This window comes from Acanthochromis polyacanthus, chromosome 17 (genome assembly GCF_021347895.1).
Source record: "Acanthochromis polyacanthus isolate Apoly-LR-REF ecotype Palm Island chromosome 17, KAUST_Apoly_ChrSc, whole genome shotgun sequence".
Taxonomy (NCBI): Eukaryota; Metazoa; Chordata; class Actinopteri; family Pomacentridae; genus Acanthochromis; species Acanthochromis polyacanthus.
Window position 1 is genome coordinate 6,766,872 of NC_067129.1, and position 27,476 is coordinate 6,794,347.

The 27,476-nt window shown below is 38.3% G+C and overlaps 2 protein-coding genes across 4 annotated transcripts; one reads left to right on the forward strand and one right to left on the reverse strand.

Moving 5' to 3' along the window:
- Positions 1–659: 659 nt before the first annotated feature.
- Positions 660–10,352, reverse strand: zcchc10 (zinc finger, CCHC domain containing 10). Of its 3 annotated transcripts, none has more exons than XM_022197501.2 (4): positions 10,273–10,352; positions 5,474–5,635; positions 3,808–3,849; positions 660–1,690 (listed from the first exon to the last, which is right to left on the reverse strand). In XM_022197501.2, exons 2-4 carry the CDS (start codon positions 5,590–5,592, stop codon positions 1,447–1,449), a joined length of 405 nt encoding a protein of 134 aa, XP_022053193.1. In that variant the 5' UTR covers positions 5,593–5,635; positions 10,273–10,352; the 3' UTR covers positions 660–1,446. The 3 variants fall into 3 exon arrangements, with proteins under 3 accessions (XP_022053193.1, XP_022053192.1, XP_022053191.1); XM_022197500.2 differs by lacking the exon at positions 10,273–10,352 and adding an exon at positions 9,481–9,646; XM_022197499.2 differs by lacking the exon at positions 10,273–10,352 and adding an exon at positions 7,967–8,089.
- On the forward strand, positions 9,702–27,235 carry hspa4a (heat shock protein 4a). Its single transcript, XM_022197498.2, has 19 exons — positions 9,702–10,031; positions 12,483–12,540; positions 12,673–12,813; positions 13,714–13,836; positions 14,835–14,934; positions 15,832–15,965; positions 16,491–16,735; positions 17,060–17,136; positions 17,573–17,724; positions 18,137–18,243; positions 18,946–19,079; positions 19,368–19,549; positions 20,298–20,381; positions 22,009–22,164; positions 22,591–22,716; positions 24,532–24,639; positions 24,950–25,069; positions 25,225–25,386; positions 26,216–27,235. Exons 1-19 carry the CDS (start codon positions 9,925–9,927, stop codon positions 26,411–26,413), a joined length of 2,514 nt encoding a protein of 837 aa, XP_022053190.1. The 5' UTR covers positions 9,702–9,924; the 3' UTR covers positions 26,414–27,235.
- Positions 27,236–27,476: the final 241 nt, after the last annotated feature.

The following is a 27,476-nucleotide window of genomic DNA, read 5'->3' on the forward strand; positions in this document are numbered from 1 at the left end:
GTCATGCTAAATAGATTGTCCCATTTAAATTTGTATTCGGTAGTTTGACAGTAACAAAGCGACCGGTTTTTAACAATACTAGTAATTCCCACTTGCCATGAACTCAACACTTCTGTGACGCACAGGTTGCTCAGACTTGACGTTTTGGACGGAAATCACAGAGTGTGTTTCATTGTTCTGTGCTGTTGATTGATTGCCTAGCTAATTTTAAGTATGCAAAACACGGAGTGCTAATTTAAGCTGTCATGCGCCTTTGATCGATATATAAACAGATTTTAGATAAATCTGTACTTGATTACACACCTGGTTATTTTTTTGTGATACATTAATAATAACTTAAACATTTTTGTGTTTTAATTAATTGAAAGTCATATGATTAATTTATCCATACATATGTATATGTTTGTAAGCAACCAATAACCACCCAGGACCATCACATCCCAAACTCTCATTTTATGGCTTTTAAATACATGTTAAAAGACTAAAACAAACTGTTTGAGATCTTGACATCAAATCGACTAGTCTATCCTGGATACTGAAAACCTAACTTCTTCCAAAGTAAGCTTGCAGAAAAGTTGCCTGATAAAAAAAAAAAAAAAAAATCCATACAATCTTCTCCAAAAACAATAGCAGTGTTTGATCAAACACATTCAGACATATTGATCTGCACATTTTAATCACTAGGCTGTGACATTAAATACAGTTTTGTGGTCATCCACACATCCTAATTCATCCTCATTATCATTATTGTCAAAATCATTATCATGGGCTCGGTTTCAAAAATGATCCCATATTCAGGGACCCTTAAAGACACTGTAGGCTCTAAGAAATTCAATGCTAGCAAGAAAACCATTACAAAACACTTTATATTCACCTTAAAGAGTAAGGTCAGAATTTTTTTTAAAATATGAAATAAGAACAAGCCAAGTTTATTTCACAGTGAAACAAGCAAATGTAATCTTAGCAACAAGACTTTCTAACTTTAAACTAATTCAAAATTTAAGAAAACATAACTCATATTCAGTATCCTTTTAAAGGTCACATTATGTTTTATGCTTTCTACTCCAGGTATGGCATTGCTCTATAACGGTTGTGAGCTGTACAGATTAAGTTTTGACCAAAAATATATTCAAGTACAAAATCCCAAGATCTAACATCAATAAGCAAATCCGTTTCCTCGGATATTTAAAGTTTATATTCTTAGTAGAACTACAAACTTGAGAAAATATAGCGCTAGTAGAAGTAAGAGGGGGAATGTTTTGAAAACAGAACATGTGTCACGCTGGCCAACTCAAAATAGTCCCTTGTTCTCCTCTCATCCGGTATTGACGAAGCTGTGTAACTGTCCAAATCGTTCAGATCCAATCAGCTGTGATGGGTTTCCAAAAAAGAAAAAAAACTTTGAGAAACAAATAACAGCAAGAAACCCCACTTCTTCCAAAATATTTATTTCTTCTTTTTCTTCTTCTTTGGAGGTCCTTGATCTGAATCGCTGCTGCTTCCTGAGTCTGAGCTGTCTGAAGATGAAGAGGAGGAGGAAGAAGAGGAAGATGAGGAAGAGCTGTCATCGTCGCTGTCACTGCTGCTGTCGCTGTCATCTGAAGAGGAGCTGGAGGAGTCGCTGCTGTCTGAAGATGAGTCATTGGAGGAGCCTCCTGAATCACTGCTGCTGTCGCTCGTGTCTTTTGCCCTGAGAGCAAGTGGCGGAGCAAGACAGGGAAAACATGAACACACAAAAAAACTGAAAAGTGCTTAAGATTATTAATGTCTCACGGTGCAACTGCTACGGTCACCGAGATATTGCATGGACTGTGGCGGCCGTTGCGGGGTCACATAAGGAGAAAAGACCACACGAACGGACTTTGAAGTGTTTTATACCTTGCTGACTCTTTTTGAGCAACACTCACATGCTCTATTTACAGATTTTGAAAGTGGACTGACACAATGTCTGCAATGCTACAAGTGTCAATCTGAATGTTTGTTAGAATATAGGAGGAAAGGTGATAACATTATCTGCATGTGTGCTCTTTTTGTTTTCCAGAGCAGTATGCAGTAGTCACACCACAGGGAGTTTTGCTTATTAGGGCTTCATCAGTGCCTTCTATGAGCAGTTAGCAACACCACTGAAGTCATCATCAATCATCATCTCCGATATCTCTTGAACGATGGCCTCTATTACTGACAACAAGCAGCTACAAATAACACAACACTATAATTTATGCTGGAGCCCAACTACCTACAGAGATGGCCAAGTCCACACTGAACAAGTGTGTTATGTGAAGTAAAATATCCACTTAGCTCAAACACGTTCATCATGTCTTCTTGTTAATACAGTAGCTTTGAGTTCTTTTGTTCAGACATACAATGATTAGATTAGATATTGATTACCTTCTTGACAGTTTCGGCGAAAGTGAGACGCTTCTGATGAAGGTGAGAGCTTTCGCCGAAACTGTCAAGAAGGTAATCAACATCTAATCATTCCATGTCTGAACAAAAGAACTCAAAACTGGTGTAAAATATCCACTTGTTTACATTGTTTTGTAGCTGACGATCATGACTGTGCTCTACTCTGAGCGGTTGTGGCTAGCATATGAGGGGCAAAATGTGGAGTGAGTTAAATAGATCTTTTGTCACAGTGCACCTTTCGGCATTATTACTTCCATCTGTGTTTTTCCTACAGTCAAAAAAAAAGTCTCCTGTTAAAAAAGTCAAATCATTTGGGGATAATGAAGAAACAAGGGCACTCAGATGACAGAGAGGGTCAAGTCGGCTTTTTCACAAAATGGCAATTTGACATGTTATGGCAGAAAAAGCACAGATGCAAATGATAAAATTAACGATGGCTTTATTTAACTGCTTCAGTTTCTGGGGGCTGGCATTGTGAATGCTGGCCAGAACAGAGCCATTGTGAATCTTATTAGTAACACCTGTGCTTTATATACAGTCACGTTTCAAGTTATGCTGTAAAAACGGTCCATTGTCAACTAGTTACACATTTAGATTGGATCAGGAATAAATACACTGATTAAAAGCAAAAATACAAACTTTCTAATAAAAATACAATTTACAAGTCATCCTCAATATGATCTGTAGGAGCAGATACTGGAAGCGTTTGCAGCAGTTAAGATTCTCCACTAGAGGGCACTGTTAAGCTACATTTCTGTCCACTGTCTATTTTATGGACTTGGGTTTCAGTCAGAGTTTAGAAGCAGGAGTGGGACGGTGATGCTGTGAAGGAGGTCATCTATATTAAACCTGCTCATCCAGAAACAGAATACGAGTTCGGCCGCACTGCTTGTTCACAGCACATCCTGACATGCCATCATCACACCAGGTAACACAACTGTGACTCCAACAACTCAGATGTGACCTTATTGACAGTCCTGTGACAATATATGAACGGCCCAAAGAAAATAAAACGACTCCCCACGCATAAAATTATTTTCTCAGTTGTATAAATACAAGGTACATATTACATAAAAAAGAAATGTGAAACAGCTACATGACCTAATTTAATAGGAACGAAATGTAGTCTTAATGAATCATTGTTTTGTTTAGTTTTGCTTGCTAATATATTCAAATGTCAGTAATTAATACAAAACCATAATGGTTCAGAATGTTTTAATTTCATTTAAACAGCATAAACTATTTCCCACCATTTACAACTGTGTAAAATTAAAATTTCACCTGCGAGGATATATTTTAAGTGTGTTGTTCATAGAGTGTGCTCCTCTAGTAAATATTACACATATTGTGTGGAGCAAGAACATTTCAAACTGTCAAAACATGGTGCAATATACATCTTACTTCTTTTTTATTTTCTTCTCACTGGATCCTTCTCTTCCTGGTCTGCAAAAACAAAGAAAAAAGACAAAACATCTTTATGATAATTGCCTAAGTTTCAATTATACCAACACCCACAAGTAATAAAAAGATAGAGATAGATAGATAAAAAGGGAAATTAAGTGTTGTAGTTGTGTTTTTAAACATACAATGAACCGTTCTCCCTCATGAAGAAAGTAACACAAAGGAAAGAAAACTGTCATCAAACCTGACAAAACACACTTCCAAGAGTTTATGATGTTCACTGTGCAGACTTCTGAAAGAATACAGCTGTTAATTCCAGCTCAAGCACCGACAACAACTACAAAACTAATTTCACGGTCACAGGTGTTAACAATGCATGCTTATTAAATAAGCATCAACAGCCGTGAGCTTTGCCAATGAGCCAGTTTTTGTACAGTCACAGTCTCACAGCAGACAGTGTTGCTCTCTGTGTGTCTTTTCCTGAGTGGAACAGTGGCTCTGTCTAATATACAGGCTAAATTGTTTCCGGTATGGGTCAGAAACTGAGTGCTTTACTGCTCTACAGTATACAGTATCTTATTATATGACATTTCATCTGAGTTTGACACCTCGCTGTACTTTTGATGAGCCGAAGTCCCTGACTGACGATGAAAAACATTTCCCTTTGGTCGCCCACGTTGATCCGAAGTGCTTAGCAGTGTGGATAACTGAAGGTAAAAAAGTGAGAACACAAACTTCTCTTCATGTACAAGAGTTTCTGTTCCCATGAATATTGAGCCATGACACCTGAACACAAGGAAAACATTTGGCCTACGACGTAAAGCTGAAGTCGTGTAAAGAATGAATAGTGTTGTCATGCAACTTCAAATGTACATAGCATATACACGACCAGTCAAAAGTTTGGACACACCTTCTCAATCAGTGCTTTTTATTTACCGGTAATTATTTTATGCATTGTAGATTAAGGCTGAAGACATCAAAACTATAAAATAATACATATGGAATTATATCGTAAACAAAATCATGTTAATTTTCAGTTTTAATCTACAGTGTAGAAAGTAATATAAATAAATAAAAAGCATTGCAGTGTTTCCCCTGGGTTGAAATGGCTGTGAGGCACTGGGTGTAGGCAATGGCCAGCGGGGGAGCGGGGGTGCGGGGGTGCGGGGGGGGGGGGGGGGGGGTGCGCAGTTTGTCCCGGGCAGACAAGCAGCAGCAGGTGTTAGCAGACCAGCTAGCGGGTAGCGGGAGAGACCGGGGGAGAGCAGCCGGCGGACCCGCAGAGTTAAAGATGACGGCTCCGGTGGCTTGGTGCTTTCCGTTTTTTTTTTTTGGGCGCGGACCAGTGAGGCGGCAATTTCGCCAAAATTGTAGTAGTGAGGCGGTGGCCTATACCAGCGAGGTGGCCCGCCTCGTCGATCATATAGGAGGGGAAACACTGTAATTGAATAAGAAGGTGTGTCCAAAATTTGACTGGTCGTGTTTCTTCTGAGTAAAGTTGCTTCTGCTTCAAATGCAGTCAATTAACAACTTCCAGTGCATTATATGGAAGGCTGAAGTGAGAACAGAGTTGACATTTTTGACACAAGGGAGAATGGTGGCATTTTACAGGTTAAGATTAGCATTCTTCACTGACATAAGAGATGAAGAGAGGAAGATGCCTTACCCAGTGATGCTGAGGGGTTTGTTTTCATTCTCCTTGAGCTTCTTTTTCATCTCAACTGTTCTTGATGGTCTGTGCACATATTTCCGCTTCCCTGTGCACTCATATGTCCAGTGTCCCATCTCCAAACACTTCTGGCAGCGCACATGTTGTTTGTTTGCCTCCCTGTATGTAATAAAACAGATAATTCTAAATGTAAGGTCTCAAAATAATAAAATAACATCAACTTGAAATGTAAAAAAAAAATAACACAACAGCAGCTTCATTGACAGACGAGCATCAGCCGACTTTTTTAGGTCGAGTATTTTACTGATCTGGAAAAGGTCGTAAGTGGACCAAAACACCATTTTCAAAGAGCAGTATATGATCAAAATTCAATGTTGAGTTGTCCAGCATCAACGGGTGACTAAAGACAAATTTAGGGATTTTAAGCTCCCATATCAAAATCACAAACAGTATATTTTACCACATAAATGTCAATAACAACTAAAAAATTCTAAGCTAGCTTTGAAGAAAAATAAAAGCGGTTAAACTACAATTTTAAAAAAAGGGCTCCGGTGGAACCACAAATTGTGCTTTTATTTGATAACATATACATAAAAAGCAGTTACTACTGGAGCCATTTCTGCATTATAGATAAAAGATAAAATTATATTGACAAGTCAGAACATAAATTATGAAGTTTTCCCATGAAGCTGACAGATGCAGTGAACCCCAACAGCTCTGAACAGACTTCTTGTTCTTTTCTACAAACAAACACCACTGATCCTAAACAGCACTCCAAAACATAACGTCTCCAACAAAGGATTTTTCTCATACACTAGCTGCCATGACGATGGCAGGCCTGGTGGACAACATGAATACACACATACCTTCATTTATACACTGATGTATGTTACAAATATGCAAACTTGGTTTTTCCGGATTTAAAGCTTGTCGATGCTTGCCAACATTTCAAATCAACTATTCTAAATTCAGCGAAGTCTAATGCATTGCATTGTATTTGGCACCTGTGCTCTCATGCATAGTGGCAAATACAGATAGGCAACTGAAACTACTGAAGATACGAGAAGATTCTGTAATTGCTAAAGTTCTGGAAATGTCACAAGAAACAGAAATTGACTTCTCATTTCCCAACTGCTGGAAAGTTCTATAAATTAGGACAGCTCTGCAGTTCTCCTCATCTCAAAGGTGGGAATAATTCCCAAGGTCCAGTAAGGTTAGGATAATTAGGATTATTGCTTTTCACATTGGATATACAAATGAATGTGGAGAAAATGGTCAGTTTTCCCACTTTAGTCCAGAAAGCACAATAATAACAGAACTATCAACAAATATAGAAATATTTGCAATGTTTTATGCAGAGATCCAAAGGATTAAAAATTACTTAAATTATGCAAATAATTAACCTGTCTGACATAATCTCCTATATAGCTTGTACTTTATTATAAAGGTTGAAACCACTACTTGCTTACTACACTTATTTCAAAATTGCCACCACTGAAGAGGTTTTTACATAAAAATATCTGCCTTTGCTTTGTCCAGAATTTACTGTCCTTCTTTCTGATATGGTGGAAGAGAGAAATTATCAAAACGGTAATCTGTTTTTGACTTTTTCACATGTATAAATACATGCCTGTAGCCCCTGGCCAGATTTAATTTCTTAGTCTTTCTTTCCAGTGGCAGCTCCAAAGCATTGGTATAGCCTTCCTCTTCCAATCAAATATTTCTCCTCTACTGATAAATCTCAAGATTCCCATGTTTTCAGTGGCTTTTGGTTACTCTTAATGGTCCTAATATTCAAGAGACTTCTTTCCAGTGTGCCTTATATGGGGGTATTAAATACAGACAGACAACTCTCGATTTGCATTGACAAATAGTTTTGCTACAATAATACCCCCATAGCCTTAGAAGTGATAGACATCGGACATTAGATTTTTCTTATCTTGATTTGATAGTGTGATAAGCTATTTGTCGATATCTAAACAGGATTGTAGTGATTTTTTTTGCCCTTGAATCAGTCATTAAGGGAAATCGCCATGATACGGCGTTTTAATTGAAAAGAAAATAAGTTTAACTGGACAAACACAAGTAATTACTAGAAGTTGATGCGGTTTTTAATTTAAAAAAACAGAGGCGGTCAGTTATTTCAAGTACTGAAGACCTCACAGGCTAACTTCAAGTGTAAGCGCAAAACACAGTCGTACAGATAAACATACCAATAATTATGTGATGTACAGATAAACATACCAGTGATAATGTGATGTACAGATAAACATACTAGTAATAATGTTATGTACAAATAAACATACCAGTAATAATGTGATGCACATAAAGGCAGCGACGCATTTTGGCTCTAACTCAGACCTACATCATTCACCTCCTATGTTTACCACGAAACTCGACGAGCTTTATGCCGTCTGTTTTAAAAGGCTGCTGTATTCACAAATATATCAAAACGACGTCGTTATATTTAGTTGAAGAAATTATACTCACGCTTGCCTCCTGGCTATTATTCTGTGCATGGGAGTCGCCATGTTGCAGTTTACTTTTACTTCTTCGTTGGTGTCGAGTCAGCGAGTGTTTCGGACTAATTTAATACCGCCAGCGCCCCCTAATGGTGAGAACAAGAACCATACCAAAGAATACACGTATGTATCTTTTGGGTTTTCAAGTATAAATACTGAGGTTAGGACCCAAAAATTAAGTTTATTATTTAAGTTTACACACATTTATGTATAAAGGTAATGACCATACAGTAATTATTATTATACAAATTTAACTGACCGATTTAAATATTTAGGTTAAATAGGGACTGCTGATGTAAATTAGCATTGTTGCTATAATCCGGCATATTTACATCTATTGATGTCTAAACAGTCGTTCATTAATGTGCACTGTCTCTATTAAGTAAATAAAAATAAATAATTAAAATTTCAGTGCTTTTTATAATAATTTAACCGACTTACTTTTTATTATTAAGGATAAGACCCTACATTAATATTATTATTATTATTATTAACAATAATAATAATAATAATAAGAAGAAGAAGAAGATGAAGAAGAATACCAATTGACTTGGAAAATTTGAATAATAATGTTAAGACCTTATAATATTATATACTATGCCAAACTCCCCTGACTATTTCTTGTCTACTGTATACTTTATGGCAGTATTGGACTATATTAAAATGGTGTTTATTTTGTCAAGCTCACTGACATCTACAATGAAAACACCTTTTTCTAGTTTTTCTTTATCAGTTTTGACACCATTCTTTTACAAAAATAAGTCCCAGTTGGCTTATATTAGGCTGTTTTCACAAGCATATGGACAATACAAAACAATAAACATTCTCTTTGTCCGTTTTCTTCTTGGTGTTATTCCCATATAGTCACATACTGTGGCAACGGTTGCTTAGGTTGAGCATTTGGTTACCAACGCAGTGCACCCTCCTACTATTCAACTGTCCTTACACCCACCCATATTTACTATTTGTCAGAACTGCATGTACATGCCTTCATCTCTCATTTCTATTTCATGGGTTCTTTTAATTCTACAGTCTTATTATATTTTTAAATGTATTCAAAACGCATGAGATGTAAGGGAATCCAAATGTCATATATATTTCACATTGGTTAATTTAAAAAGGCAAAACAAAACACAAGTATGCTAAATATAATAAGATAAACAAAGCTAAAGGCATACAGTAGGAAAAGTTTCATTCATTGGTTTCATATTATTCTCATATTTTGTCTTATATCTTTGTCCTGAGTTGGGTTGTACATCACGTGTACAGTACACTGTTTTGTAACAGACAACAGTTATAAAAAGTAATATATAATTATGATAATCTATACAAAATGAAGTAAATGATTTTACAGTAGATTTAATATGTTCTTAAGAGTAAATGTGCAACTGTGGTTCGCTCACTCAGTCGTTTTAAAGCGTGTGGTAGTTTATGACATATGACTTCATCACACATGCATTACAGTCTATTTTTGTTTCACACCTTGGGCTTATCCGAGACACCATCAGATCAAGCAGTTCTTGATTCCGGCATGCTAAGTGATAACACGGTAAATCTTCAGATTCGAAATGACGTCAAAATCAACAGAAACCTCAAGACATTTCCCGCAAAACCTCGACTACTGGAGAACAGTCTCTCACATGGTTATAGAAAAGTCCAGAGATATCTCGAACTACGTAAATATCGCGATAACTCGCGGCGAGAAGTCAGTAAAACCACCTTGCTGCAGCTTGCCAGCAGATCAGAGATACCGGTAATAGTCAGCGGTGTGGATTATGACTACAAGTAGTCCTAGCTAACACAGCGCAGCACAACAACTCCACCTGACTTTTACAAAATTGTAAAGCCGTAGCTAAGCCTTGTTTTATTTTCCTAAGTCGTACTGTGAGAAAACGTGAAAGCCAGAAGACAGACTTATCCCTGAAAATGTCAGTGGTGGGATTTGACTTGGGCTTTCAAAGCTGCTATGTAGCTGTAGCCCGAGCCGGAGGAATCGAGACAATCGCCAACGAGTACAGCGACAGATGTACACCGTAAGTACCAAAAATATCATTTTTAGCTTTTGGGAGTTCTAGGGAGAATAGTAACCCTGTCTCACAGGGCAACGGTAATTCACGTGAAGCGGCTTTACTGACGAGCAGCCGTTAGCTAAACTTCTGTCCTTATGTCTTTCTAAATATGATGTGTTGACTTATTGAGTTAAATAGTGACACATGTGTCAATGTGTTCATGGCGACCATGGAACCGCCCAAAAATCATCCTTAACTCACACACCTTGTTCAACCCCCAACCGTGGAGCTCCGGCATGCTAGCTGGTTAGCTAAGCTCACAGTTTTATTAACGGCACTGAGCGGTTTGATGACGGGCTTTCTTGAGCCCGGCGAACACGAGCGGGCGGTGTTTCCCTCCCTGTCGTTCTAATTGCAGTTGTATTACTCTTGAAGGCGTAAGCTCCGTCCAACCGGTGTAAGCCATATAGCAAAGTAGGCGTCTTGAGCTGTTCGCGCGATGACGACAGCGGCCAATCTCCTGTTGGAATATTCTAGCAAAATTTAGAGCCTTTAAGACTGAAATGACTTACCCTGAAGAAATAAACACTTTATCGTCACATTTTAAAGCGCATTTGTTTATCTATAAGCATTGCCATTGTCAAGTTGGCGTTTATATTGCCTAAGTTCAGCTCATTTGGCTTAGACGGAACACTTTGTACTTCCACTGGTTCTGTTCTGTCTTCATTCCTAATGAAAATGTATAATAAAGAGGATTTTAGTATCCTTTGTAAGCAGATGACATGTCTACGTGTGCTCCCATGTAGATTATGTGGATAACTTCAAGCATAGGACTGCTTATAACAACTAATAACTGGATTATAGCGCTACGATATGTAGCTTTTAAAAGAGTTGTTGTTATCCCATCAGATATACCATGATTTTATATATCTATTGAAATATCTCACGTTTAGAGCGACATGGAAACTGATTAAGTTCAGGTCTTGTGTTAAAAAAGTCTGACATGTCTTGTTTCTAAGTTTTTGTAATCATATTTTTGTTTCTACAATCTGTGTATCACACAGGATGATTTCTTAAAAATAGGAAAAAGAAAAGGTTCAAAAATGCAACGTTTCAATACATTATGGACACTTTGTACTACAACATACAAAATCTATCAAATGCTTAATTAAAAGAGTGTAGAACAGTTACGTGTAGTTTCACAATATACAGAAATATTAAAAATAACAAAAAGTTGGTGCACAGAAACATCTGTTATATGCAGCTATCCCTTTGAAAAGTTTTAGATTTGTGTTTTTTTTTTTTGACCGGAAGAGATGTAAACGTTTGGAAGGAAGATAAAAATCTGTTTGAGAAGCTACTTATAATGTATGTATCCCAATGGGAGAGGAAAAAGTGTATGCAGATTGGACCTGTCTGTAATTTAATGACTGTGACTGAAGATAACGAGGATATATTAAATTAAAAAGATAACCTCAATCATATGGCTGTATGATTTAACATATCTAAGCTGGATTGATTTCAAGGAGCCTTTTGGTGTTTCATGGACTTGTTAGCATTTATTTTGAAAATTTGAATAACCTTTCATGACCAAAACACTTAAAGAATTGGATTTATCAATGCACAGAAAGATAGTGGAGGTCAACTTTCACAATTAAATAACCATTCAAGTCCACAGAGTTCTTAAATGTTACTTTCAAGAGATTTTACATTACTTTTCAAGATTGTTCCTTTTAAATTTCCTCATTTTAGTTTGCTCTGGATGTTCTTTTATTTGTGTGTTCTCTCCTTCACATCACTAAATCACTACATCATCTTAACTTGGGTCAAGCTGTGGCCCAGCATCCACTGAGCCATTCTCCTCAGATACTTTGTAGTGTTGGCCTCTCTTTGACATCACCAACTGCACTTGTGTGTTGACAGAAACTGTAGCTCTTAGTAGCGTCTGTGCTTGATAGGGATGATGATGACAGCCATGTTTGGACCACAACCCACTGGCATTCAAGTGGATCGAGCACACCACTTCAGACTGTGTTTATATAGCGCTGTGTGAGAGATGAATCTCAACAAGCTTGCCTGTAGCCTCAATCATGGATTCAAAAGACATTTCCTAGAAAACTAATTTGTATTGGATTTGTGACGGTTTGTATTCTTGTTTTCATTGAGGAGAAACAGCACACGTAGAACTGCTACTATACAAACCGTAAGCTGAAATCCTGATTTTGTTCCGAACCATAACAAACTGCTAGTGTTGTGACTACAGACTTGGAAAATGGTCTGTATTTATTACGTGGGTTGGGCTCCGAAATGTCATGTCATGTCATGTGTAGGCATGAGATGACACCACGTAAAACTTCACTGGCAAGTAAATCTGTCTTGGTATGGGGTATATTCACAAACTGACGGATTACAACATGTGCTCAAAGAACTTGCTTTTCAAGGCATGTTGCAACATTTTGCTTTTTTGTTCTCCAGGTCATTTGTATCATTTGGACCACGAAATCGATCAATAGGAGCTGCTGCAAAGAGCCAGGTAAAAATCATTTTTTCCATCCTGTCATCTTTGGCAGAATTCTTTCAAAATGAATGCATAATTCAGGAACTGAATTAGCTAATGCTTAGTTTGTAACTCGGTTTTCTTTGTTGTTTTTTTAATCATGTCCAGGTGGTGACCAACTGTAAGAACACAGTGCAGGGCTTCAGGCGATTCCATGGCAGGGCATTCTCAGACCCTTATGTCCAGTCAGCCAAGTCTAACTTGGTGTACGACTTGGCACAGATGCCCTCTGGGTCCACTGGTATAAAAGTAAGATTACAAGTCATTATTGTATTATAATTCTGAGCAGGGCCTTGTCCTCAATTTGTCATAGTACTTTATGCCCAAATAGGCCAGTGAAAAATAAAAAGGGACAGCCAGAAGAAATTAAGCAAAAAAAAAAAAAGCATTGCAGACAGTTTATTCTTGAGAAGACGGTGTCCTCCACACTTAACTGCAGTGCTCTCAGAAGTGCCTCATGTAATGGTCCTTCCTCTGAATCATAGCTCCTCTGCTTTATCTTCCCATTCTATCCAGGTTCTCGGTGCTTTTATCCAAAGAAAAGTCTGTTTTGTTGAGTTAGTTTTTGTGTGTTATTATGCCTCTCTGAATATTATTTTGTCATCAGAATGATCATGATATTATCTCTCTGAGCCTTCCACTCAGCTGACTAAGTATGAAAAATGTGCTCGTCTTCGGTGCTATCAAATAACTAGTGTAAAACTCAAAGCATACCCCCAGTTTTTGCGAGTATGTAAATGGCAACGCGTGGCGAGGCACGCTGTAAACACGCAGCCCAACATGTTGTTGTGTCCCTGTGGAGATGATTAATGTGTCTCCTCAGGATACATGGGAGCAGAAGAAATGTCAAATCAAAGAAGCTGCAACAGCCTGTTGTTGTCTGCAAAATTATTCATTGCGTTGAATTTTCATTTTACATATTTTATTACATTTACATATTTTTCCCAGTTCTGAGAAAATAACTGATCTTGTGGAGGCTTCTTTTATGAGCAGACAGTCTGTTAAATGCATTCAGTGAAGCATTGGTTGTCTGTCACATTATTGTTTGCCTGTTTTTAAAAAGATAAAAATTCTTTGCCTTGTATAAGTACAAAATGACAAATGATTTGCCTTGAAAATAATCATCTTCCTCCATCTCACCAATTGTAGGTGATGTACATGGAGGAAGAGAAGGTTTTCAGCATCGAGCAGGTTACAGGCATGCTGCTGACCAAACTGAAGGAGACTGCTGAAAGTGCACTGAAGAAACCGGTTGCAGATTGTGTCATCTCGGTAAGCATTCCTGCAAACAACCGCTACGGCAGGGTGTCTAGAAATCTATAAAACATCTTGGACTGCTTTGTTGGTGCTGTGCATTAGTTGCTTGTGAAAAGCTGTCCACTTATCTCATCCAGCTACATGTTTTCTAGACTTATTTTTGGAGCAGTGTTTTTTGTTTTTAAATCTATTTGGCATTATTGTCTAAGGAGGTGTTAATTTACTTGTTGGATTTCTGCACGCAGCTTATTTAAAGACGTTGCACTGACGAGGCTTCAAGGGACCCATGAGTCACCATAAAATGACTTTACCTACTGTACTGATGTCCTCTGTACTTGAGTAGAACATTAAATTCTATTTATATCCTGCTATTTGACTGGCAGCTATTAATGTCATCCTCTTGCATTTCCAAGCAGTTTGGATAAAAAAAAAGAAGTGAAAGCTGCCTGCAAGGTGTATTATGTATTACCACCTGTTCATGTGACATTTTGAGCTCTGAGCACCTCACCAGATGTCTTGTCTGGAAGCTTTATTTCCTCTCTCGCACCTTGTTGGTGAAGTGTGGGAAGTGCGCATTTCTTGAGCTCGCTGTATGCATTCACCAACAGCATCTGTTGTGTAATGTCACAGATCTCACACAGAGAGGCTGTTACTTTCACTGGGCCTAAATCTACAGTTTACATCAGCCCTGGAGATGGATAACATGTTATCATTACTGTGGCCAAGTGGCTAAATTTAGCCCTTGAGCTTTTCCCCGAGGAGATGTTTTGTTTTGGAACCCAAGGTAACTAGCATGGTAATTTTATCCAGACGTCTTGTGAGGAAGGCGATTTATACATTGTTAGTGTCCAAACTGATCTTTCACATGGAAGAAATGAAGGGCATTTGAAGTGTATCATCAGCCTCAGTAATTTTATATATCTTTTTATCATTTGTGCGTTCAGACATTGCCCTCACTCTGTGAATGTTGACATTAGTCTCTTTGTTTACTAAATAATTTTGTCCCCATCCAGGTACCAAGCTATTTCACTGACGCAGAGAGGAGGTCTGTCATGGATGCAGCTCAGATCGCAGGCCTCAACTGTCTACGACTAATGAATGAAACCACTGCAGGTACATAGAAACGTGGTAAACTATGCAGGACAGGCAACATCTGAATCATTGTAATTAAATATCTCTTACACTTCTTTATAGCAACACTTGAAAGTTGTGCTGTGAAATCGTGACTCATGGATACTTATGTACTATGCGCTTGGGATTAGTATTACCTGGGAATCTCTGGTAATTTGTGAATTACCTGAATTTCAGTGCATTTACATGGGATAAGCGAAATCTGTATTTTACTCGAATTTACTGACATTACAGCCCCGATATGATGTCAAATCTGTGCACGTTGCAACATCCACTGTTGTCACATCCATGTGCAAAGTGGCCGGCCGGTACACGCAAAAAAAGAAAAACGGACACTGATCGCGCGAATAAACATTACAAACATTAAAAGCGTATGTTGTAACAACTCTATTGTTATGGTCTCATTAGGTTTGGACACAAAAAACACTTGGTTAGATCACGGACATCCTCGGCAATCATTACAAATCACCAATGGTCCCGAGGTAATACCAATCCTGTGCAAATATGGCTTTAGTCAGACATGTTGTCTTGCTTCTATTTTAAGAAAACTACATTATTGCTGAGTAAATGTTGCCAGCTTTTAGGCAATCTGTAAACCCTTTTAAATGTCACATTGGTGCTACAGTACATTTTCAGAGAGATGCAGAAACACTGATTTATGTATGAGTTTGTAACTCAGTCAGATACTGTGTAACAGATTCATGTTTCTAAGCTTTGTCTATATTTTTCTGTATGTGTTTTGAGTGTGGTAGGCACAATTGTGCGTTTATTTTAGAATTATTTTAGGACAGGGCAGCTGAAATACAACTTACGACTTAGTATGCATATTTAGTGGTGACAAAAATCTTACAACAACTTGTACCTGCCTGTTTGTTGCAGTGACTCTGGCATATGGAATTTACAAGCAGGACCTGCCAGCTCCAGAAGAAAAGCCCCGGATAGTGGTGTTTGTGGATCTGGGCCACTCCGGTTACCAGGTGTCAGTTTGTGCCTTCAACAAGGGAAAGCTCAAGGTGAGTGATGAATAATTTGTGCCCATTTTGAAAAGAAATACTGACGGGGGTGAAGTTTTAGGGAGGTTATAATGATGCAGCTTAATGTAGGTTCTAGGTTCATGTGAGCATTTACAAATACAGTGGTATGTGCTGGTCCTTCTCAGTGATTTGTAATCATGCGTTCAGTTATGTTGCTGAAATGTGGTGATAGAGTTAATTTTTTCAATCAGAAAGAAAAAAACTTACTGTTTATAGTTGATACCCCCTATATATGTCCTAAAATCTGAAAATAATTTAGAAAAAAACTATCTGTTTTTTGCCTCACCTGTGTGAGTAATGTGATAATTTAAACACAAACAAATGTACTGAATAAGTAGAAATGTATGGTGAAAGTCAGATTTTTTTCATTTCTTGTCCTGGTTTTCCCTCCTCGTACATAATAATAAAGGAACCTCAAGATGAAACTATGAGAAATATTTATCCAGTAGTTTTGTAATTTTCCATCACTTCAAATGAGCACCCTGTATCCTTCTCCACTGGTAGATCCTGGCTACAGCATTTGATTCAGACCTTGGTGGGAAGGACTTTGATGCCATCCTGGTCAACTACTTCTGTGAGGAGTTTGGGAAGAAGTACAAGTTGGACGTCAAGTCCAAGCCCCGAGCTCTGGTGCGGCTCTACCAAGAGTGCGAGAAGCTCAAAAAGCTGATGAGCGCCAACTCCTCGGACCTGCCTCTCAACATTGAGTGCTTCATGAATGACATTGATGTTTCCAGTAAACTCAACAGGTGAGATGCAAAGTTACATTAATAATTAAGAGAACAAAGCTTGTTGTGGAACATTGGGGTGTCTTAAAGAGGAGAGCTTTAACTAAAATCATCAAAAGGGGCTTGAAAACAGTTTATTCTGTGGGCTGTTTGCTGTTGCTGCTTCTCAGTAATAAGTGTAAAAAACAAACAAAAGTGCGTTAAAAAATTGTCTTGTTATTCACTTGTAAAAGTACTTAACATCAGTCTACCTATGTCACACTGCTGCGTTGCACATGTGGAGTTTTCCAAAGTGTGTGTGTGTTCGGCTGCATCTATTAATAATTTACAACCATGTGTCCCCAGAGGCCAGTTTGAGGAGATGTGTGCGGGGCTGCTGGCCAAAGTAGAGGGTCCCCTGCGCAGCGTCATGGAACAAGCCAGTGAGTACATACGACTTTAATAGCAGCTGGACTATCCCCGTAAGCACGTGCACATTCACATCGATGAGGTTCAGTCATATGCTCTGCTGAGACAGCCCTCCCCTCAAGACACCATCAGCATATCTGCCTTTCCTGCCTTCCTTTCATCATTCCTCACCTGCTTGCTATTTCTGCCTACTCTTGATTGTCAATTCCAAGTAGTATGTAACAAAATATTCAGGTTTTTTTTTCATCTTTGTAATATTAAGTAGTCCTTAAATGTTATTGTAAACACACGGGCTTCATCTGTTCAGTCTTGTACTGTTTGCATTCAACAAATTAATCACTGTGACGTTTAGTGTTTTTTTTAATCAGAGTATTGGAAAGTGAACTTGTGACTTTGTAAACTTAACAAGCCTGTTTCGCCTCATCCTTGTCTACTGCTTCTTGTATTTAGAGCTGAAAAAGGAAGATATCTATGCAGTGGAGATAGTGGGCGGCGCCTCCAGAATCCCCTCCATCAAAGAGCGGATCAGCAAATTCTTCGGCAAAGAGCTGAGCACCACTCTAAACGCCGATGAGGCCGTGGCCAGGGGCTGTGCTCTGCAGGTACAGTTTTGCCTATGATGACAAACGCTTACGTCCTCTTAGTGACTCACACAGCAGACTCACTTGCTGGCAGTTGTGATGGCACAGTGGGAGGACGATGAAACATGTTTGTTGCTGTTCACTGCAGGATTAGTGTTCAACTGCTTGAATATGTTGAATATTTTGCGACAAATTAACACTTAGGCAATGGACAGAAAATAAGATAGTTTTAACAGTTTAACAACTGTTTCTGGAAATTTCAACAGTAGTTTAGTAATTTATAATATTTAATAAGAGTGAAAAAACAAACTAAAACGTGTTTATCTTTGCTGTATGTCATGGGTGGAGGGTTTTTGCTGTTGGTCAGGGTAAGAGAAACTTTCAGACTACACTTTGGGCTTCATTAACTTGTATTTTTTGTTTCCCTCCTCAGTGTGCTATCTTGTCACCAGCTTTCAAAGTCAGAGAGTTCTCCATTACAGATGTTGTCCCCTATTCCATCTCCATAAAATGGAATTCAGCTGGAGAGGAAGGACTGAGGTATGAGGTGTATAAATGCAGTTCAATGCCTTGTTAGAATTTGGCTTCTTACTTTGTAAATTACCACAAGGCCCTGTATAGCCCAACATAAGACGTCTTGAGGGCAACTACCCCAACAGCGTAATATGTTTTTGTATTTTTTAGTTCTCAATGAAACTGCTAGATTTTGCCAGAGCTAGGGAAATGTTAAACCGTTGCCAGTGCTAAAATCTGATCAGTAGAATAGAAGTTTGATTCTGGATATGTCTACTTGTACTTGGAGGATTTCCTGCCACACCTGCCCATACTCATTCTGAATTTGTACCATCCAAAGCTGCTGTCGGAGCTCTTTTCCAGAAACACTGACATTTCACTAAAAAACTTCTAAATCCTCATTAAAGCCCTTAAATATCGCCCAAAAGCTGTTAGAGTTTGAAGGAGACTTTGTATGTGTTTTGTAAACTGTTGCCAAATAGCAGATTGGTGTGTTGGTGGGTGGGTGGCTGCGTGGGTGGAAACCTACACTGTGCAAACAGTAGGCTACAGTGTCTCCTGGTCATTCTATCACCACTCTTGCTCTTGGAAAAAAAATGTAACTGTCATCTGTTGCAGGGTATTTAAGGCCTGTAAGCCAGTGCACTTTGTACAAATCATAATTGAGAGTTTCCACATGATTTAGATTGTAACTTGTGTCATTGATCTCTCTTTGCTGTGTTTCTACAGTGAATGTGAGGTTTTCCCTAAAAACCATGCAGCTCCCTTCTCCAAAGTGCTGACGTTCTACCGGAAAGAGCCCTTCACCCTTGACGCCTACTACAACAACCCCAAAGAGTTAACCTACCCTGTCACCACTATAGGTACCGCAGGCACAACCTCTTTAAGGCTTAATTTCTTTGCTAGAGATACGTGTGTTCTGTTAAAAGGGCTCTGCTTAATGAACCCGTTAGACTTAGAGCTAAAGATATAATGCCCAGAAATCTTCTGTATTTCCTAATTTAATTTATAGTTTGTAGTTTTCAGTCCAGAGTCTGCCAGTTATACGTAAGCTAGAGGCAGTGATTCCACTTAGCTCCCTGTGTTGGATCTCTGCACTTTATTAACATTTTCATTTGTGTTAAGCTTTGACTCTTTTCTCCACCCTGCAGGCCAGTTCTTGATTCAGAATGTGGTTCCTCAGCCATCAGGGGAGAGTGCTAAGGTCAAGGTGAAAGTTCGGGTCAATGTTCACGGTGTGTTCAGTGTATCGAGCGCGTCACTGGTAGAAGTTGTAAAAACAGCTGAAGGAGAGGAGCCAATGGAGACAGACCAGACAGTGAAGGAAGAGGAGGTGTGTACTGTTGTGTTTGCACTAGTTATAAGACATGAAAGACATAGAGAGGGCGTGTATGTGGGTGTGTGTGTGACAAAGAGACAGAAGAGAAACTCTTGGCTTGTTGTATGCTGTTTACATTGTGTTTTCTCTCACATCCTTTTCACTGTAAGACCTTTTTGCTGCCACACCTTGCTAGCCCTATCTTCACTGTGAAATGTAGTCATTCTGCTGTAACAACATTAAGACAGCTTCAAGGGGCTGAATGATAATGCCTTTTATATTCTGTTTAGCTTTTCATTTGGGGATATTTGTCACCGTCTCCACCCCAGTGCACAGTAATGCATTCTAATTGTTTTTCTTACGAAATATCACATTAAAACCTACTAAGGCAGGTTTTCACATGACCAAACAATATCCTAAAGAAAAGGAAAAAAAAGGACGCAATATCATTAAGACCTGGACAGTTAAAGAACCAACTCAATGCCTCAAACAGAGAGGAAAAGGATCATATATTCTGCATGACACAACAGAAATGAACAAAGAAGATCATGTGTACAATTCCAGTGAATCTTGATAATTCAATATCGGTGTTAAAACATCAACGCCTGCAATTATAGGTTTCTCAGTGATATTTGGTTATTTTGCTGATGTTGAAGTTGTCTAATCCCGGTTAATTAGATAAAACCAGCCACAGAGAACCATGTGCTACCTTAGTGTTTGTGTGTCATTTATGTTTGTTCTTTGCTTTGTTACCGTGTGTCAGAACAAAATGCAGGTGGACCAGGAGGATCAGAAACTCCAGGCTGGAGACAGCGGAGACAAGAAATCAGAGACTGAAGAAATGGAGGTAACCTTGTGCTGGGCGATGAGGCAATAACCATTATGTCAAAACATTTTCGATACTACATATAGAACAAATGACATTGCATTTACAAGTACTGGGCAAGTGACGACTTCAAAAGCCTTTATATTTGTTAAAGGAAACCCACTTGCTTCTGATGAAAACAAATTCACACGGCAATGGAGAGCACGGCAGGAAGATGGCAAAGTAAAAGTATGATGTGATTGACAATTCAGCAAGGATGGCATGATGGAGTCATCAGTTCAGAAAAGCTTAATGTATTGGTAGACAGAAAAAAATGTTCCCATGTCAGCATTTCCAGTGTTTCATCCAAAATGTCTGTTACAAAATACACCAAAGAATGTGTCAAGTTGCATTACAGACTGCTTTTGAGCAAAAACAGCTGTCATTAAATAAAAACAAAATTAAAAAAATATTTGGGGAGCACAGATAGTCCTTTAAAGGATTACTATTGGTTTTTAGATTCAACACAAATAAGTTATCAGTCTTTAGGAAACTTTTTCAACAGAAAAACTTTCTAACAGAAAAAGTTATTCTTACTGTATCATCAAATACATTTTAGCATAAGCTGTGATATTAAATGATTGAGAGCAACATTTTTTATGTGTATGTCTAAATAGAAAGTGTTGTGATAAATATTGCTGGCATGATACAGAAATTGTGGAACTGTGTACATTTTTTTTAGCCATATCGCCCAGCACTAGGTAACCAATGGATCAGGTGTACCAGTTTTTTTTTGTTTTTTTAAGCAACACAGTTTTGACACAGTCTGTTATTAGAACACTCACACGTTAATGCTTCTGTGTTCGTCAGGACTCTCATCGATATAATGCGTCCCCTAGTCCCTTAGCCTAAACCTTATTTTGGTCTTTTCCCAGACACCAAATCTCAATCAGTTCCTTGCGGTGTCTTGGAAAGTGAGAATTAGCCTTAATGCCCTTACTTTCCAAAAATGTATTTTTAAAATTCAAATTGTTCCCCACAGAGATGAACACACACACACACGCCCACACTATATAGAAAAGTTTACTATATATAAAGGAATTTGGCATTTGCATGTTATCTCTTGGTGTGGAAGCTCACTTATTTTTATTCATGCATGCTTTTACGAGTTAAAGGGGAATTAAATAATAACCTCACAAAGACATTTGAAGATAACAGTGACTGAAAATTTTACATAGAACTACTAACTGAGAAATAAATATGAAATATTAATAAAAGGTGTTTAGATTATTCATTGAATTTAATTTATTCACCAAGAAAGCATAATAAGCTCATTCTGACAGTGTAACACTCATTAAAGCGAGTGATTTGTCACAGTTAAGATGCAAAAGCACAGAACTTACTTCAACTACAGGCTGTAGCTTGACAGGTGTGGGACGAACACTGGAAAATTACTGAAATTGACACGAGGAGTTATGTTATAAAGGTATCTTTTTGAGAACAAAAGGACAGAAAGATAAGATTTTTTTAAAACATGCATAGGTTGTATTCACACATGTTGTGTTAGGCATTTGGTGGGTTACGGCACAAATGTCTTGTAGTTTTTGTTGGTGGGTAACAGCAGTATTTCAACCTTTCCAGTGTTTATTGTTCATCTCTCCTTTTTCAGACATCGGCAGAGGATGCCAAACAGGAAAAGAAGAATGACCAGCCTCCTCAGGCGAAGAAGCCCAAAGTGAAAACGAAGACAGTGGAGCTGCCCATAGAGAACAATTTGCACTGGCAGCTGTCCAGTGAAGAACTAAATACGTTTGTGGAGAATGAGGTAATGCTCTAAAAATCACCAGGAATGTCTAGCATGCTCACACAGTATTTGTCCAAGTAATGTGCTAGTGAGGCCCACTGGTCCTGAGTGAATTTGCTACCGGTATATTTAAAACAAAAAGAAGTGACTTTAGGAGAGTTGATAATTTATCGTTATAATGTCGTACATATTACCTACCTCATTATTTTAAGATTGATTATTGATATGGGCTCTAATTTTTCTTTCCCATCATAGTGCTTCTGAAATTTCCTGCTCCTAAACTTGACAAACTTTCTTAGAAATCACTTTTACGCCCTATGTGAAACGTGTAGTATATAATATCAGGAAATAAATGATTGAGCCGTCTACATACAAAGGGTTAGATGTCCCTTCTCCACTGTGTTTGCTGTGCACTGACTAATCTGCAATTCACTGTGACTCTTCCAGGGCAAGATGATCATGCAGGACAAGCTGGAGAAAGAGAGGAATGATGCAAAAAACAATGTAGAAGAGTACGTGTACGACATGAGAGACAAACTGCACGGCGTCCTGGAGAAGTTTGTTAATGAAGCTGTGAGTACAGATTGAACATTTCATCAGACACTTATCCTTTCAGTGGAAATGTGCAACCTTAGATCTAACCTTCAATAAGTTTAAAACTTAACTTCAAATATGTTGCATGTACACACGTGGACAAAATTGTTGGTACCCCTCAGTTAAAGAAGGAAAAACCCACAATTCTCACTGAAATCACTTGAAACTCACAAAAGTAACAATAAATAAAAATTTATTGAAAATTAAATAATCAAAAACAGCCATTACTTTTGAATTGTTGATTAACATAATTATTTAAAAAAACAAACTAATGAAACAGGCCTGGACAAAAATGATGGTACCTCTATAAAAGATTGAAAACTATTTGACCAGAGTGACATGATTAACTCAGGTGTGTCATTTAATTGACATCACAGGTGTTTCCAAACTCATAATCGGTCAGTCTGCCTATTTAAAGGGAGACAAGTAGTCACCCTGCTGTTTGGTGAAAAGGTGTGTACCACACTGAACATGGACAACAGAAAGCGAAGGAGAGAATTGTCCCAGGACATCCGAAAAAAAATTATAGACAAACATCTTAAAGGTAAAGGCTATAAGACCATCTCTAAACAGCTTGAAGTTCCTGTGACAACAGTGGCTCATATTATTCAGAAGTTCAAGACCCACGGGACAGTAGCCAACCTCCCTGGACGTGGCCGCAAGAGGAAAATTGATGACAAATTGAAGAGACGGATCGTTGGAATTGTATCCAAAGAGCCCAGAGCAACCTCCAAAGAAATTAAAGGTGAACTCCAAGGCCAAGGTACATCAGTGTCAGATCGCACCATTCGTCGTTGTTTGAGCCAAAGTGGACTTCATGGGAGACGACCAAGGAGGACACCACTGCTGAAAAAAACTCATAAAAAAGCCAGACTGGAATTTGCAAAAATGCATGTTGACAAGCCACAAAGCTTCTGGGAGAATGTCCTTTGGACAGATGAGACCAAACTGGAGCTTTTTGGTAAGGCACATCAACTCTGTGTTCATAGACTCAAAAACCAAGCATACGAAGAAAAGAACACTGTCCCTACAGTGAAACATGGAGGAGGCTCAGTAATGTTTTGGGGCTGCTTTGCTGCATCTGGCACAGGGTGTCTTGAAAGTGTGCAAGGTACGATGAAATCTGAAGACTATCAAGGCATTCTGGAGAGAAATGTGCTGCCTGGTGTCAGAAAGCTTGGTCTCAGTCGCAGGTCATGGGTCTTCCAACAGGACAACGATCCAAAACACACAGCCAAAAACACCCAAGAATGGCTGAGAGAAAAGCGTTGGACTGTTCTAAAGTGGCCTTCTATGAGCCCAGATCTGAATCCCATTGAACATATGTGGAAGGAGCTGAAACATGCCATTTGGAGAAGACACCCATCAAACCTGAGACAACTGGAGCTGTTTGCTCATGAGGAGTGGGCCAAAATACCTGTTGACAGCTGCAGAACGCTCATTGACAAATACAGAAATCGTTTAATTGCAGTGATTGCCTCAAAAGGTTGTGCAACAAAATATTAAGTTATGGGTACCATCATTTTTGTCCAGCCCTATTTCATTAGTTTTTTTTTTAAATAATTATGTTAATCAACAATTCAAAAGTGATGGCTGATTTTGATTATTTAATTTTCAATAAATTTTTATTTATTGTTACTTTTGTGAGTTTCAAGTGATTTCAGTGAGAATTGTGGGTTTTTCCTTCTTTAACTGAGGGGTACCAACAATTTTGTCCACGTGTGTATTTAATGTTTTGCACTTGTGATGTTTTTAAGTTGGGAAATTTAATCTCACATTTTGTTCAACATGTAGGATCGTGATTCATTCTCATTGAAACTGGAGGACACAGAGAACTGGCTGTATGAGGATGGAGAGGACCAACAGAAACAAGTTTACATAGACAAACTGGCTGAGCTGAAGGTAACCAAGTGTGTAATGTATGACTAGACCAGTTTTATTTCAAAGGGTACTTGGAGAATTTAAAAAGGCCTGACATGACTCACTGCATAGCTTTGAAGCTTGTGTTCATGGTAAGAGATGGCAGCGATTGTACTGAAGTTGCTCACTATTAAATAATAAAACTGCACTCTATTTTCTCAAGGTTTAAACATGGAGAAAACTATTTGTAAGGCCTTTGTGCAGACTGTGATGCATGACTGCAGTGCAGTACACGCTTATCTGCTGTCTTGCTGGATGGTGAACTGACAAAACTTGATATTTCTCTCTATAGAAATTTGGCCAACCTATTCATGAGAGATACATGGAGACTCAGGAGAGACCAAAAGTGTTTGAGGAGCTTGGCAGACAGATCCAGATGTACATGAAGATCATTGAAGCTTACAAGGCAAAGGTAAGTGGGCACAGAGACTGCTTTGCTGTTTAAACAACTATAGTCTCCCTAACTGTATCAGGAGTCTTTGTGATCAAGAGCAGGGATGTTCCAATTTTTAACAACAACTTTCTTACCGAGCAGATGATCAGATTTACTTGTATTTTTCTCAACAGGATGAACTGTACGATCACCTGGATGAGCTGGAGGTGACCAGGGTGGGAAAGCAGGTAAACGATGCCATGGTCTGGATGAACACCAAGATGAACCAGCAGAACAATCAGGACCTCACCCTGGACCCAGTGGTCAAAGTTGCAGAGATCCAGGCAAAGACTAAGGTACAGAGAGTGCATTAAAGGCACCTGCACACTACATGATTAAATTATCCAAGTCGATACCGGAGGCTTCCTTCACAAACATCTTCTTTTTGCTACCCTCACAAATTCAGTCTACAAGCCTCAAGCTTTGGGTTTTAGTGATGTCATACACACTAAATCCCAAACAGTTTGTGATTAGTCTGGTTTCCTTTAGGCTATTATTATGAATGTGAGGATATTACTTGATATTGGAAAAGAATACAAGACCTAAAACATTTTTCAGGGTTTCTGCAGTGCTTTAAAATAATTAATAGTCATTAAGTTGATTTTGCGAAAATGAAGGCCTTAAATGGCATTAAAAATCATTAAAATCGATTCTCAGTGGCATTAAAAATTCCTTCTGCAGTTTCAAGAAAAATATTTGACAATAATTAATATAATAATATCTATTTGTAGACTGTGATTCGTCAGATATGTGCATCTGCGTAAACATGCCGAAGCATTGCGATAATTGGGTGGTTTCCAGATTCAGAAATGGTGAAATGTGTGGATTGTTTTCAGATAAAAATCATCTTTTACAAAAAAAACCCAAACACGTGTATTTTGTTGAGTTCACGGTCGTGACATTAAAATTTTTACAGTATAGCTTTAAAATGGCATTAAAATAATTAAATTTGACTGGCTGATTTCTGTAGAAACCCTGTTTTTGTAAAAGGTGTTGGCTGTAGTTTTGTAGTCATGACAAAGAAGTTTGAATTAATTGGTCTTCATTGTGCCAATTGGTTGTAAAGATCAACGGAATTTCAATTACAAACTATTATCACATGGTTTCTTCTTTTTCACTGCTCAGGAGCTTTATTCAGCCTGCAACCCAGTGGTGTCTAAACCCAAGCCCAAAGTGGAGCCTCCTAAGGAGGAGAAGACAGAGAATGGTCCAGTCAATGGGCAGGAGGGAACAGAGAACCAGCCAAGCAACCCAGACAAAGCAGCTTCCGCGGGCACGGAACAGGAAACGGAGAACAAGCTCCCTGAAATGGACATTGACTAACTGCTGTTCTGAGTTTCACCTCTGTTTGTCCTGCTACCTGTCCTGATTCTGTCCTTCTTCTGAGATTGTTATTGATGACACAGTAGCCTCTCTTCTGAAGACACAGACAGCAGCATCCCTACTATTCATCAGTCAGCCTCCTCGGCATGTCATTTCTCATTTTCTTTGATGAATACAAAAAAAGTTGCATCATAATACTGAATGGACTACTTTGGCAAAAAAAAGTTGTGAGTGTGGAAACTGCTTTCTCTGTGCTGCTTTGATGGCTATTATGTTAAAGATTGTTTAATTCAGCATTTCCTGAGCACATTTAAGTTACGAATGTCAGATTTAAAGAACTATCAGACAAAATGACCGTTCAGAAGAAAACTGATAATACCCACAGGATTCATGAAAATGTAAAATATTGCTGTATGTCTAAATAAGGTTTAGATACAGTGGTGTTGGTAAGCAAACATGAATTATTCCGAGTTGTATATGACAGATAGTGCATTTTTTTTCACTACAAACAAATGTAACTACTGGATTATGATGTATTTAGTTTAAGAGAAAGCAGGGAGTTCTTGCTGAGTTTACTTGTACTGTATGTTCAAACTAGATACTACAAGTTACTGTTATGCAGTATTTCATCGTTTGGCTTTTCTCATTCAGAAGCAATGGTCCGTTTGTTGTTCTCTGGTAGCCTTGTATTGTTTTTTTTTTCTACTTAACAGTGTGAATGCTGGTGCAACACGTCACCTTTTGGGTGATGCTGTTGTCTCCACATCACCAAAAACAGCAAAAATAAATCTTGGCAAAAAAAGCATGTAATGTAAGAAATGACTTATTGATGTGGTATAGTCATTCACTGTCTGTCATTTTATTGTTGGTCGTTAAGATCCTACAGCACCCTGTCATACTGTACAATGATTTAGGAACTTTTGCTGAGATGCCATTTATATTGTATTATTATATTATTTATATTATACATTTATACACAGTTATCTTCACAACAAAGAATTTATACATGCCTGCCTCAGTTCTGAGAGCTAAGATGGCTTCTTTCACAAATCATACTAACAAA